This window comes from Taudactylus pleione, unplaced genomic scaffold, assembly GCF_031769625.1.
Source record: "Taudactylus pleione unplaced genomic scaffold, aTauple2 ptg001240l, whole genome shotgun sequence".
Lineage (NCBI taxonomy): Eukaryota > Metazoa > Chordata > Amphibia > Anura > Myobatrachidae > Taudactylus > Taudactylus pleione.
Genome location: NW_028285640.1, coordinates 145,853 through 159,803, shown reverse-complemented (window position 1 = coordinate 159,803; position 13,951 = coordinate 145,853). Strand labels below are relative to the sequence as shown.

General features: G+C 51.3%; 1 protein-coding gene across 7 annotated transcripts in view; it reads left to right on the top strand.

The window, feature by feature from the left end:
• The window catches only part of NRBP2 (nuclear receptor binding protein 2), a 220,245-nt gene that overhangs the window by 191,480 nt on the left and 14,814 nt on the right, over positions 1–13,951 (top strand). For all 7 annotated transcript variants that reach the window (XM_088462449.1, XM_088462444.1, XM_088462447.1 and 4 more), the window contains 6 exons: positions 1,727–1,819; positions 2,909–3,041; positions 7,142–7,244; positions 8,176–8,226; positions 10,620–10,755; positions 12,635–12,688. In XM_088462449.1, the coding sequence (XP_088318575.1) occupies positions 1,727–1,819; positions 2,909–3,041; positions 7,142–7,244; positions 8,176–8,226; positions 10,620–10,755; positions 12,635–12,688 (570 nt within the window). The remainder of the gene's footprint in view (positions 1–1,726; positions 1,820–2,908; positions 3,042–7,141; positions 7,245–8,175; positions 8,227–10,619; positions 10,756–12,634; positions 12,689–13,951) is intronic.

The window sequence follows — 13,951 nt, the reverse complement described above, 5'->3', positions numbered from 1 at the left end:
ATATTGTGTTTTGGCTCCAGATGTTGGCATGTGTAACACTCCCCCGCCCCCCCCCCCCCCCCCCTCTGCGCAGTACCTCATGATCCGGCTGGAGGGAGTTAGGGCTTGGCAGACGCTCATATCCCTCAGTTTGTTTTATTTAAGCTACATAACTCAGGGAACACAAGTTCCCAGGTTCCTGGCAGGTCCTCACCTCACCACAACACAGTTTATTAGTTTTATATGGAACTGAGATGTCACCTGGTGTAATAATCCAGGTCCTGGGCGTCTTGTACTGATCATGTCACATAGACTGACAGGGTGGGTAAAGCAGTGAGGATCATTATCAGTGACCCTGAGGGAAATGTAGTGGACTGAAGCCTCAAAATGTCCCTTCTTTCTAACATGCTACTAATAGGCCTTATAATTGTCAAGACGAGGCCTGGAAATGTAGCCAAAACCATAGAGAAAACGCACCCATGGGCAGGTGAGGTAGGGCCCTGTACGCACCCGTGGGCAGGTGAGTTAGGGCCCTGTACGCACCCGTGGGCAGGTGAGTTAGGGCCCTGTACGCACCTGTGGGCAGGTGAGTTAGGGCCCTGTGCGCACCTGTGGGCAGGTGAGTTAGGGCCCTGTGCGCACCTGTGGGCAGGTGAGTTAGGGCCCTGTGCGCACCTGTGGGCAGGTGAGTTAGGGCCCTGTGCGCACCTGTGGGCAGGTGAGTTAGGGCCCTGTACGCACCCGGGGGCAGGTGAGGTAGGGACCTGTACGCACACGTGGGCAGGTGAGGTAGGACCCTGTGGGTAAGAGAGTGCCTTACGCTAGGCATTAATGGACAGAATAGTTATAACACCTCCCATGTCTGTGGGCTGAGCAGAATTAGATTTGGGGTGTAATAAGGCTGCGCTGCTTTCTGTGGGCTGATGCAGGTGAGATCAGGAATCCCCTCTATGCACACAGTATAAATGCACTTAGGGCTTTTGCACAGATCTTATAGGTGTAAATTTGCTGGATTTTCCCCTAACTCTACATGAGGTCCCAGATGTAACAAATACAACAGAATACAAAACCAGTAACGCCTGAAGCACTGCACATACACCAATTACCCCAGGAATGCCTGCCCTGCAGCACTCTATAGTCAAAATACACGTCCAATGGAATCTGTATGACTTGAGTCTGGCGGTTCAAATCCCGACAGCGGCTGCCCAACGTGGGTGAAAATCCTGATCGTCCCCAGGTAAGTATTTACTAACCTAACCGCCCTCCCTAACCCTAACCCTCCTTAGGGGTGCCTAACCCTAACCTTCCCCCCAGTGCCTAACCCTTTAGACGCCTGTTATTTAACCCTCGCCGGGATAAAGCAGTCGGGGAGCCGGCCGTCAGGATTACGTCCGCCGGCTTCCCGACTACATACCCGTCCAACAAGGGGTATCTTGTACCAGGCAAGATTCTGGAAGGTCAAAGCATTCAGTAACTATAACCTAACAATAATCTGTTTCCATCCATTTCCTCATAACTGGATCAAGCGGTTATGAACTTGTTATTGACAAGGGGTGGACAGCGCCCCCTGCAGAATGGAAAAGTATTACACTTCCTACCTTTCAGCTGCACACATTTCTTTTTGTGCATATTAATAAAGGTGTTAAAGCTTTAAATGTTCCCTTAATGCTAGTGAAAAAAAAAATTCTAATTGTGAGTTAGGAAGATTGAACTACAAGTCCCTTAATGCCTTGTGCTTCCTGTGTAGATGGCTGTGCTGGAGATTCAGACCAATGGGGATAAAGTCACATCGGATAACATTACCCGAGCCGTTGGGTCTCTGGAGGATCCCAACATGAAGGTGAGGTGGGGAGCAGGTCAGGAGCTATAGGCAGGAGGGGAGCAGGGCAGGAGCTATAGGCAGGAGGGGAGCAGGGCAGGAGCTATAGGCAGGAGGGGAGCAGGGCAGGAGCTATAGGCAGAAGGGGAGCAGGGCAGGAGCTTATAGGCAGGAGGGGAGCAGGGCAGGAGCTTATAGCCAGGAGGGGAGCAGGGCAGGAGCTATAGGCAGGAGGGGAGCAGGGCAGGAGCTATAGGCAAGAGGGGAGCAGGGCAGGAGCTTATAGGCAGGAGGGGAGCAGGGCAGGAGCTTATAGGCAGGAGGGGAGCAGGGCAGGAGCTATAGGCAGGAGGGGAGCAGGGCAGGAGCTTATAGGCAGGAGGGGAGCAGGGCAGGAGCTTATAGGCAGGAGGGGAGCAGGGCAGGAACTATAGGCAGGAGGGAAGCAGGGCAGGAGCTATAGGCAGGAGGGGAGCAGGCCAGGAGCTATAGGCAGGAGGGAAGCAGGGCAGGAGCTATAGGCAGGAGGGGAGCAGGGCAGGAGCTATAGGCAGGAGGGGAGCAGGGCAGGAGCTATAGGCAGGAGGGGAGCAGGGCAGGAGCTATAGGCAGGAGGGGAGCAGGGCTGGAGCTATAGGCAGGAGGGAAGCAGGGCAAGAGCTATAGGCAGGAGGGGAGCAGGGCAGGAGCTATAGGCAGGAGGGGAGCAGGGCAGGAGCTATAGGCAGGAGGGGAGCAGAGCAGGAGAGGAGCTATGGGCAGGAGGGGAGCAGGGCAGGAGCTATAGGCAGGAGGGGAGCAGGGCAGGAGAGGAGCTATAGGCAGGAGGGGAGCAGGGCAGGAGCTATAGGCAGGAGGGGAGCAGGGCAGGAGCTATAGGCAGGAGGGAAGCAGGGCAGGAGCTATAGGCAGGAGGGGAGCAGGGCAGGAGAGGAGCTTATAGGCAGGAGGGGAGCAGGGCATGAGCTATAGGCAGGAGGGGAGCAGGGCAGGAGAGGAGCTTATAGGCAGGAGGGGAGCAGGGCATGAGCTATAGGCAGGAGGGGAGCAGGTCTCTGCTACAGGTGCAGGATGTGGCTACAAATAAATATTCCATTTTCTTTCTGCCAGGAATTTATCCTACAGTGCCTCTCAGCCACACCGCGCCTCCGGCCGTCAGCGCACAACCTCCTCTTCCACAGAGTATTGTTTGAGGTCCATTCCCTGAAGCTGTTAGCAGCCCACTGTTTTATCAATACACCCTGTGAGTATTACTCATCATACATACTCCCCTCATTATACCCTGTGAGTATTACTCATCATACATACTCCATTCATTATACCCTGTGTGCATTACTCATCATACATACTCCATTCATTATACCCTGTGAGTATTACTCATCATACATACTCCATTCATTATACCCTGTGAGTATTACTCATCATACATACTCCATTCATTATACCCTGTGAGTATTACTCATCATACATACTCCCCTCATTATACCCTGTGAGTATTACTCATCATACATACTCCCCTCATTATACTCTGTGAGTATTACTCATCATACATACTCCATTCATTATACCCTGTGAGTATTACTCATCATACATACTCCCCTCATTATACCCTGTGAGTATTACTCATCATACATACTCCCCTCATTATATTACTCATCATACATACTCCCCTCATTATACCCTGTGAGTATTACTCATCTTACATACTCCATTCATTATACCCTGTGAGTATTACTCATCATACATACTCCATTCATTATACCCTGTGAGTATTACTCATCATACATACTCCCCTCATTATACCCTGTGAGTATTACTCATCATACATACTCCCTTCATTATACCCTGTGAGTATTACTCATCATACATACTCCATTCATTATACCCTGTGAGTATTACTCATCATACATACTCCATTCATTATACCCTGTGAGTATTACTCATCATACATACTCCATTCATTATACCCTGTGAGTATTACTCATCATACATACTCCATTCATTATACCCTGTGAGTATTACTCATCATACATACTCCATTCATTATACCCTGTGAGTATTACTCATCATACATACTCCATTCATTATACCCTGTGAGTATTACTCATCATACATACTCCCCTCATTATACCCTGTGAATATTACTCATCATACATACTCCATTCATTATACCCTGTGAGTATTACTCATCATACATACTCCATTCATTATACCCTGTGAGTATTACTCATCATACATACTCCCCTCATTATACCCTGTGAGTATTACTCATCATACATACTCCATTCATTATACCCTGTGAGTATTACTCATCATACATACTCCATTCATTATACCATGTAATGCAGATAGGGGAAGGGAACTACGGTACTCCCGCACATGTAATGCAGATAGGGGAAGGGAACTACGATACTCCCGCACATGTAATGCAGATAGGGGAAGGGAACTACGATACTCCCGCACATGTAATGCAGATAGGGGAAGGAAACTACGGTACTCCCGCACATGTAATGCAGTTAGGGAAGGGAACTACGGTACTCCCGCACATGTAATGCAGATAGGGGAAGGGAACTACGGTACTCCCGCACATGTAATGCAGATAGGGGAAGGGAACTACGGTACTCCCGCACATGTAATGCAGATAGGGGAAGGGAACTACGGTACTCCCGCACATGTAATGCAGATAGGGGAAGGGAACTACGGTACTCCCGCATATGTAATGCAGATAGGGGAAGGGAACTACGGTACTCCCGCACATGTAATGCAGATAGGGGAAGGGAACTACGGTACTCCCGCACATGTAATGCAGATAGGGGAAGGGAACTACGGTACTCCCGCACATGTAATGCAGATAGGGGAAGGGAACTACGGTACTCCCGCACATGTAATGCAGATAGGGGAAGGGAACTACGGTACTCCCGCACATGTAATGCAGATAGGGGAAGGGAACTACGGTACTCCCGCACATGTAATGCAGATAGGGGAAGGGAACTATGGTACTCCCGCACATGTAATGCAGATAGGGGAAGGGAACTACGGTACTCCCGCACATGTAATGCAGATAGGGGAAGGAAACTACGGTACTCCCGCACATGTAATGCAGATAGGGGAAGGGAACTACGGTACTCCCGCATATGTAATGCAGATAGGGGAAGGGAACTACGGTACTCCCGCACATGTAATGCAGATAGGGGAAGGGAACTACGGTACTCCCGCACATGTAATGCAGATAGGGGAAGGGAACTACGGTACTCCCGCACATGTAATGCAGATAGTGGAAGGGAACTACGGTACTCCCGCACATGTAATGCAGATAGTGGAAGGGAACTACGGTACTCCCGCACATGTAATGCAGATAGTGGAAGGGAACTACGGTACTCCCGCACATGTAATGCAGATAGTGGAAGGGAACTACGGTACTCCCGCACATGTAATGCAGATAGGGGAAGGGAACTACGGTACTCCCGCACATGTAATGCAGATAGGGGAAGGGAACTACGATACTCCCGCACATGTAATGCAGATAGTGGAAGGGAACTACGGTACTCCCGCACATGTAATGCAGATAGGGGAAGGGAACTACGGTACTCCCGCATATGTAATGCAGATAGGGGAAGGGAACTACAGTACTCCCACACATGTAATGCAGATAGGGGAAGGGAACTACGGTACTCCCTTATATGTAATGCAGATAGGAGAAGGCAAGTTGGTTGGAAGATGGAGGTTAGGGATTGATGTGTGTGGAAGGAAGAGGGAAGGGTAGGGATCAGATACTACCTGTGATGTGTTTGCCTTATGTCAATCCGGCAATCCGTCGCTCCGGGTCTCGTATCAAAGGGGGCGTGCTGTCGATGTTGAGTGACAGCACGTCCCCTTTGGTGGGCGGGCCAGGAGAGTGGCTGCCCAAACGGAGGCGTTCCCATGTGAACGCCTCCGTTTGGGGCCGGCCCCACTGTCATCACTGTTAGAGCTGAAATCTCTCTGGGGCTTGGGGCAACGAGACCCTACCACAAGGATCTCGTCGCAAGCCCGATGGTCTTGACCATCGCGACCATCTTTCTGGCCGCTCGCTATAGCTGTGGGTGGTCACCCACAGTAATGTGAGCGGCCAGGAGGCCATTCTAAAAAAAAAAAAAAAAAAGACCGGCCCTGATTCAGAGCGACCGGCTCTGAATCAGGGCCAGAAGCCGAGCGTACGCGTGAGCAGCTACAGGCGATTCAGTTGTACGCAACTCAGTCTCAGAGTGAGTATAACTGGGTGGCTACGAATCTTCCGTGCGTAGGATACGTTGTGTGAGGGCGTGCCATGGCGCACCGCAGGCGGGATATTCAGAGGACGAGAGCTCTGTCTTATTTTGGACGGATCTCTTGCACCAAGGATAGATATTCGCAGTTATTTCCATGTACACAATGCAAGCGACTTGCCTGATGCTCAGAATAAGCCCCAGTACCCAGAACATTGGGGAACAGACACTCTGACTGATGTACACGTTACACACAGGCCTCGCGGGATGACCGGCATCACCGGCTACACTTGTGTTTCTATTGCTGAATAACAGACTTGGGATTTATATGCACTGACTAAGGGCCTGATTCAGAGCCGGACGCAATTAGCGCTCGCTCGTCCTGAAAATAGGGGTGGCTATTCAAATGAACCGTTCGCTGTTTGCGGTCTGTTCACGCCTCTAGGTCTGAACGAGCGAACAAAACTTGCGTTCATTTTTTGGGAAACTACGCCCCCTGGCCGCTCGCATCCTACGTCATGTCCGCTATTTATTAGATTAATCGAGTACATCGGACGGCGTATGAACTGCTCGCTATTCTTGTGGTTGGTTTTTCCTACCACAATCATGCGAGCAGTTCTGACTATAAAATAACCCAGTGACGTGGTCAATGACTCTGCTGTTTTAATTATGCACACCCATAAAACGCCCGTTTTGACCTTTAAGCACGCCTGCGTTCTGATCTCCACTCCCCATTTTCAATCACCTTCCCCTGTTACCACCCACATACGCCTCCTCCTGTCACTCAAAATAGCAGGCATTCGCTATTTTGCGAGCACATGAATTTCGGCCGCACTGACTGGTTCGCGCATGCGTATAACGATCCGTACGCATGCGCAGTTGGGCAAACATCGCTCGGAGTGTTAATTATCATCAGCACTCTGCAATAGAGAACGCAGTGGGGTAAAGGAGCAGGACGTCGTATACAGAGTGATAAAGGGTGTAATACCCGCTGGTTGTTATTGGGGAGGGGGCAGAGTAATAATATGGCTGCTGTAACTTTGCGTACTGTACATTATACAGTATATAATACTCTCTAACATCTCTTCCTCCCTCTCAGACATCATGCACGATAGTCTCCTGGAGGAAAAGACTAAGCTCATAGATCCACAGTCTGTTATGTCGTCTATACCACAGAAAGGCCAGGCCACAGTTCTGTGGAGGTGAGTGTGATCCGTGGCACTACACAAGGTGCAGGTCCATGTAACGGCAGATAGAGGCTGGGATGGGTAACAGGAGGCCATACACAAGGTGCAGGTCCATGTAACGGCAGATAGAGGCTGGGATGGGTAACAGGAGGCCATACACAAGGTGCAGGTCCATGTAACGGCAGATAGAGGCTGGGATGGGTAACAGGAGGCCATACACAAGGTGCAGGTCCATGTAACGGCAGATAGAGGCTGGGATGGGTAACAGGAGGCCATACACAAGGTGCAGGTCCATGTAACAGCAGATAGAGGCTGGGATGGGGAACAGGAGGCCATACACAAGGTGCAGGTCCATGTAACAGCAGATAGAGGCTGGGATGGGTAACAGGAGGCCATACACAAGGTGCAGGTCCATGTAACAGCAGATAGAGGCTGGGATGGGTAACAGGAGGCCATACACAAGGTGCAGGTCCATGTAACAGCAGATAGAGGCTGGGATGGGTAACAGGAGGCCATACACAAGGTGCAGGTCCATGTAACGGCAGATAGAGGCTGGGATGGGTAACGGGAGGCAGACACAGTGCAGGTCTGTAGAAGGGCAGATAGAGGCTGGGATGGGTAACGGGAGGCAGACACAGTGCAGGTCTGTAGAAGGGCAGATAGAGGCTGGGATGGGTAACAGGAGGCAGACACAGTGCAGCTCTGTAGAAGGGCAGATAGAGGCTGGGATGGGTAACGGGGGGCAGTTAGGGGCTTGTTACTGATTCTGGGTAGTTGGTAGATCGTATAATCACATAAAAAGTTATTCTGTGATTTCCCAAACATCTTCCTGATTATTAGTTATTAGTATAAAGCCAGAGCCCCCGGTGCCGGTGAGATGAGAGCTGTGTAGGGGGCTATGTTGGGGGACGCAGATATGTTATTGGTTCCCTTATATCTATAACAGGTACTGTCAGGCCTCTTCTATGGAGCTGGACAAGTTTCTGGAAGATGTGAGGTGAGAAGTCCTGTCTGTGCCAGGTGTCTGCTGTCACCATCTATGTGATACCCTGCCCCAGCGTGTCATACTGCCTGTCTCTCATACTGCCTGTCTGTCTCTCATCCTGCCCATCTGTCTGCCTGTCTCTCATACCGCCTGTCTGTCTCTCATCTTGCCCGTCTGTCTGTCTCTCATCTTGCCCATCTGTCTGTCTCTCTCATCCTGCCCGTCTGTCTCTCATACCGCCTGTCTGTCTCTCATCTTGCCCGTCTGTCTCATCCTGCCTGTCTGTCTCTCTCATCCTGCCCGTCTGTCTCTCTCATCCTGCCCATCTGTCTGCCTGTCTCATCCTGCCCGTCTGTCTCTCATTCTGCCCGTCTGTCTCTCATTCTGCCCGTCTGTCTCTCATCCTGACCTGTCTCTCTCACCCTGTCCTTCTATCTGCCTGGCTCTCATCCTGTCTGTCTCTCTGTCTCTCATCCTGTCTCTCTCTGTCTGTCAGTACCCTGGCTCTCATCCTGTCTCTCTCCTCTCTCTCTCTCTCTCTCTCTCTCTCTGTCAGTACCCTGGCTCTCATCCTGTGTCTCTCTCTCTGTCAGTACCCTGGCTCTCATCCTGTCTCTCTCTCTCTCTCTCTGTCAGTACCCTGTCTCTCATCCTGTCTCTCTCTCTCGGTCTGTCAGTACCCTGCCTCTCATCCTTTCTCTCTGTCAGTACCCTGTCTCTCATCTTCTCTCTCTCTCTCTGTCAGTACTCTGTCTCTCATCCTGTCTCTCTCTGTGTCTATCAGTACCCTGTCTCTCATCCTGTCTCTTTCTCTCTCTGTCAGTACCCTGTCTCTCATCCTCTCTGTCTGTCTCTCTCTCTGTCAGTACCCTGTCTCTCATCCTGTCTCGCTGTCAGTACCCTGCCTCTCATACTGTCTGTGTCTCTCTCTCTCTGTCTCTCTCTCCCACCCTGTCTGTCAGTACCCAGCCTCTCATCCTGTCTGTCTCTCTCTCTCTCTGTCTGTCAGTACCCTGTCTCTCATCCTGTCTCTTTCTCTCTCTGTCAGTACCCTGTCTCTCATCCTCTCTGTCTGTCTCTCTCTCTGTCAGTACCCTGTCTCTCATCCTGTCTCGCTGTCAGTACCCTGCCTCTCATACTGTCTGTGTCTCTCTCTCTCTGTCTCTCTCTCCCACCCTGTCTGTCAGTACCCAGCCTCTCATCCTGTCTGTCTCTCTCTCTCTCTGTCTGTCAGTACCCTGTCTCTCATCCTGTCTGTGTCTCTCTCTCTCTCTCTCTCTCTCTCCATCCCTGTCTGTCAGTACCCTGCCTCTCGTCCTTTCTCTCTCTCCCTGTCTGTCAGTACCCTGCCTCTCGTCCTTTCTCTCTCTCTGACTGTCAGTACCCTGCCTCTCATCCTGTCTGTCTCTCTCTCTCTTGTCTGTCACTACCCTGTCTCTCATCCTGTCTGTCTCTCTCTCCCTGTCTGTCAGTACTCTGCCTCTCATCCTGTCTGTCTCTCTCTTAGTCTGTCAGTACACTGTCTCTCATCCTGTCTGTATCTCTCTGTCTGTCAGTACCCTGCCTATCATCCTGTCTGTCTCTCTCTCTTGTCTGTCACTACCCTGTCTCTCATCCTGTCTGTCTCTCTCTCCCTGTCTGTCAGTACTCTGCCTCTCATCCTGTCTGTCTCTCATCCTGTCTGTCAGTACCCTGTCTCTCATCCTGTCTGTCTCTCTGTGTCTGTCAGTACCCTGCCTATCATCCTGTCTGTCTCTCTCTCTCTGTCTGTCAGTACCCTGTCTCTCATCCTGTCTGTGTCTCTCTCTCTCTCTCTCTCTCTCTCTATCAGTACCCTGCCTCTCATCCTGTCTGTCTCTCTCTTTGTCTGTCAGTGCCCTGTCTCTCTGTCTCTCGTCCTGTCTGTCTCTGTCTGTCAGTACCCTGTCTCTCTCTCTCTGTCTGTCAGTACCCTGTCTCTCTCTGTCTGTCTGTCTCTGTCTGTCAGTACCCTGTCTCTCTCTCTCTCTCTGTCAGTACCCTGTCTCTCTCTCTCTCTCTGTCTGTCAGTACCCTGTCTCTCTCTCTCTGTCTGTCAGTACCCTGTCTCTCTCTCTCTCTGTCTCAGTACCCTGTCTCTCTCTCTGTCTCAGTACCCTGTCTCTCTCTCTCTCTCTCTGTCTCAGTACCCTGTCTCTCTCTCTCTCTGTCTCAGTACCCTGTCTCTCTCTCTCTGTCTCAGTACCCTGTCTCTCTCTCTCTCTGTCTCTCTCTCTGTCTCAGTACCCTGTCTCTCTCTCTCTCTGTCTCAGTACCCTGTCTCTCTCTCTCTCTGTCTCAGTACCCTGTCTCTCTCTCTCTCTGTCTCAGTACCCTGTCTCTCATGAGTTCCTGCTTTGAATTCATCCATCTTGCGGTTTCCCTAGAAATGGAATTTACCCTCTCATGAACTTTGCTGTCTCTCGTCCTCACGTGCTGCCGCGCGTCCTCTCGCAGTCCCAGGAAGACGTACAGACTGCAAAGACCCCCACACCTGAGCCCCTGGAGGTGGAGACCAGGAAGGTAAAGGACGATGGTACTGACGCGGAGATGCGGGTTGGTTGCAGCCGTGACTGCGACTTTTTGTGGAGTTGCAGCTACTGAAATTAGCATTTGGATGTTAGTCTTCCCCGTGTGCAAATCCTCAGACGTCCACATTCAGCGCACGCAGACGGCGCAACCCCACCGGTGATTCTGAACAATGCACAATCGGTGCAGTATCGCAGGCACCATGCACCCTTGTATCAGCCTATGGGTGGCGCTGTGTCTCAATTCCATATAAACATGGCCGCCGTGGCTGCGTCTCTGCATTCACTGACATACCCGCAACACGCCCCTGAGACGGACTTTTATAGAATACACCTCAGGCCACCGCCCAGTCACCTCCCAGCAACGCCCAGTCACCGCCCAGCAACGCCCGTTCACCTCCCAGTCACCGCCCAGCAACGCCCAATCACCGCCCAGCAACGCCCGTGGTTTTGATTCACCGTTCCTAATGCGATCCTGTACGCAGCAGTAGAACGCATGCGCCTTAGGGGTTTTCAGTATTTTTCACGCATGTGCAGTAGCAAATCATCGCTGAGCTCTGCTAACATCGGCGCTGCGTTCAGTTTGCATCCACCGCTAAATCAGGCTAATTATAATTTGGTGGAAATAGATGAGATTATTATTGGGTGGTTGGAAGATGATGGCGATTGGTGTGTGCGTGTATGTGTGTGTGTGGGTGTGTGTGTCTGTATGTATGTGTGTCTCTCTATGTGTGTGTAGGTGTGTCGCTCTATGTGTGGGTGTCTATGTGTGTGTGGGTGTCTCTCTGTGTGTGTGGGTGTCTCTCTGTGTGTGGGGGGTGTCTCTATGTGTGTGTGTGTCTGTGTGTGTGGGTGTGTGTGTGTGGGTGTGTTGCTCTGTGTGTGTGTGGGTGTGTCGCTCTGTGTGTGTGTGGGTGTGTCTCTCTATGTAGGTGTGGGTGTCTCTCTGTGTGTGGGGGGTGTCTCTATGTGTGTGTGTCTCTGTGTGTGGGTGTGTCGCTCTGTGTGTGGGTGTGTCGCTCTGTGTGTGGGTGTGTCGCTCTGTGTGGGTGTGTCGCTCTGTGTGGGTGTGTCTGTGTGTGGGGGGGTGTGTCTCTGTGTGTGGGGGGGTGTGTCTCTATGTGTGTATGTCTCTGTGTGTGTGTGTGTCTCTATGTATGTGTGTGTGGGTGTGTCTCTCTGTGTGTGGGTGTGTCTCTCTGTGGGTGTGTCTATGTGTGTGGGGGGGTGTGTCTATGTGTGTGGGGGTGTGTGTCTATGTGTGTGGGGGGGGGTGTCTCTGTGTGTGGGGGGGTGTGTCTCTATGTGTGTATGTCTCTGTGTGTGTGTGTCTCTATGTATGTGTGTGTGGGTGTGTCTCTCTGTGTGTGGGTGTGTCTCTCTGTGGGTGTGTCTCTGTGTGTGGGTGTGTCTCTCTATGTATGTGTGTGTGGGTGTGTCGCTCTATGTGTGTGTGTGTGGGTGTGTCGCTCGGTGTGGGTGTCTCTGTGTGTGGGTGTGTCTGTGTGTGTGGGGGGTGTGTCTCTATGTGTGGGTGTGACTCTCTATGTATGTGTGTGTGGGTGTGTCTCTATGTATGTGTGTGTGGGTGTGTCTCTCTATGTGTGTGTGGGTGTGTCTCTCTATGTATGTGTGTGTGGGTGTGTCTCTCTATGTATGTGTGGGTGTGTCTGTGTGTGTGGGTGTGTCTCTCTATGTGTGGGTGTGTCTCTATGTGTGTGTGTCTCTATGTATGGGTGTCTCTCTGTGTGTGGGTGTGTCTATGTGTTTTTGTCTGTGTGTGCACTATAATAATAAATAATGTAATGATACTAATGGCAGGCATGACACACAGACTGATCCCTGTACTCATTCTCTCCCCCGTGTCACTACAGGTAATCCAGATGCACTGCAATCTAGAGCGCAGAGAAGACAAGGCACGCTTACACGTATGTAACATGTAGACCTTATGGTTGTAACATATGTAAAATGTAGGTCTTCAGGAGAAGACCATGAGTCCATACAACCATTAACCCACTGTCTGTCATCTGTCACAGGTTATAGGGTCAGGTACCTGTCTCGTTACATGGCACCTGACCCTATAACCTGTCCCGTTACATGGCACCTGACCCTATAACCTGTTCCGCTACATGGCACCTGTCCCATTACATGGCACCTGACCCTATAACCTGTCCCGTTACATGGCACCTGACCCTGTAACCTGTCCCGTTACATGGCACCTGACCCTGTAACCTGTCCCGTTACATGGCACCTGACCCTGTAACCTGTCCCTTTACATGGCACCTGACCCTATAACCTGTCCCGTTACATGGCACCTGACCCTGTAACCTGTCCCGTTACATGGCACCTGACCCTGTAACCTGTCCCGTTACATGGCACCTGACCCTGTAACCTGTCCCGTTACATGGCACCTAACCCCGTAACCTGTCCCGTTACATGGCACCTAACCCCGTAACCTGTCCCGTTACATGGCACCTGACCCTATAACCTGTCCCGTTACATGGCACCTGACCCTATTATTATTATTATTATTATCCTTTATTTATATGGCGCCACAAGTGTTCCGCAGCGCCTTGCATAGTACATAGAACTAATAGGTGAACAAGAAACAAGTAACTTACAGTACATTATAGTGCAGGACAAGGACACGACTTAGAATCACTATTTCAGCAATGTATATAACACTCACAATAAGCTGCCGGGAGTTATCAGTCACGTGTTAGGTGCCCTTATGGGGAGTAAGGAGTAGAAGAAAATGTAAAGAGAAGCACATGAGGGAAGAGGGTCCTGCTTGTGAGAGCTTACATTCTAAGGGGAGGGGCAGACAGACAGGTGTGACACAGAAGGGGAGGGGCAGACAGACAGGCGTGACACAGAAGGGGAGGGGCAGACAGGCGTGACACAGAAGGGGAGGGGCAGACAGACAGGCGTGACACAGAAGGGGAGGGGCAGACAGGCGTGACACAGAAGGGGAGGGGCAGACAGACAGGCGTGACACAGAAGGGGAGGGGCAGACAGACAGGCGTGACACAAAAGGGGAGGGGCAGACAGACAGGCGTGACACAGAAGGGGAGGGGCAGACAGACAGGCGTGACACAGAAGGGGAGGGGCAGACAGACAGGCGTGACACAGAAGGGGAGGGGCAGACAGACAGGCGTGACACAGAAGGGGAGGGGCAGACAGACAGGCGT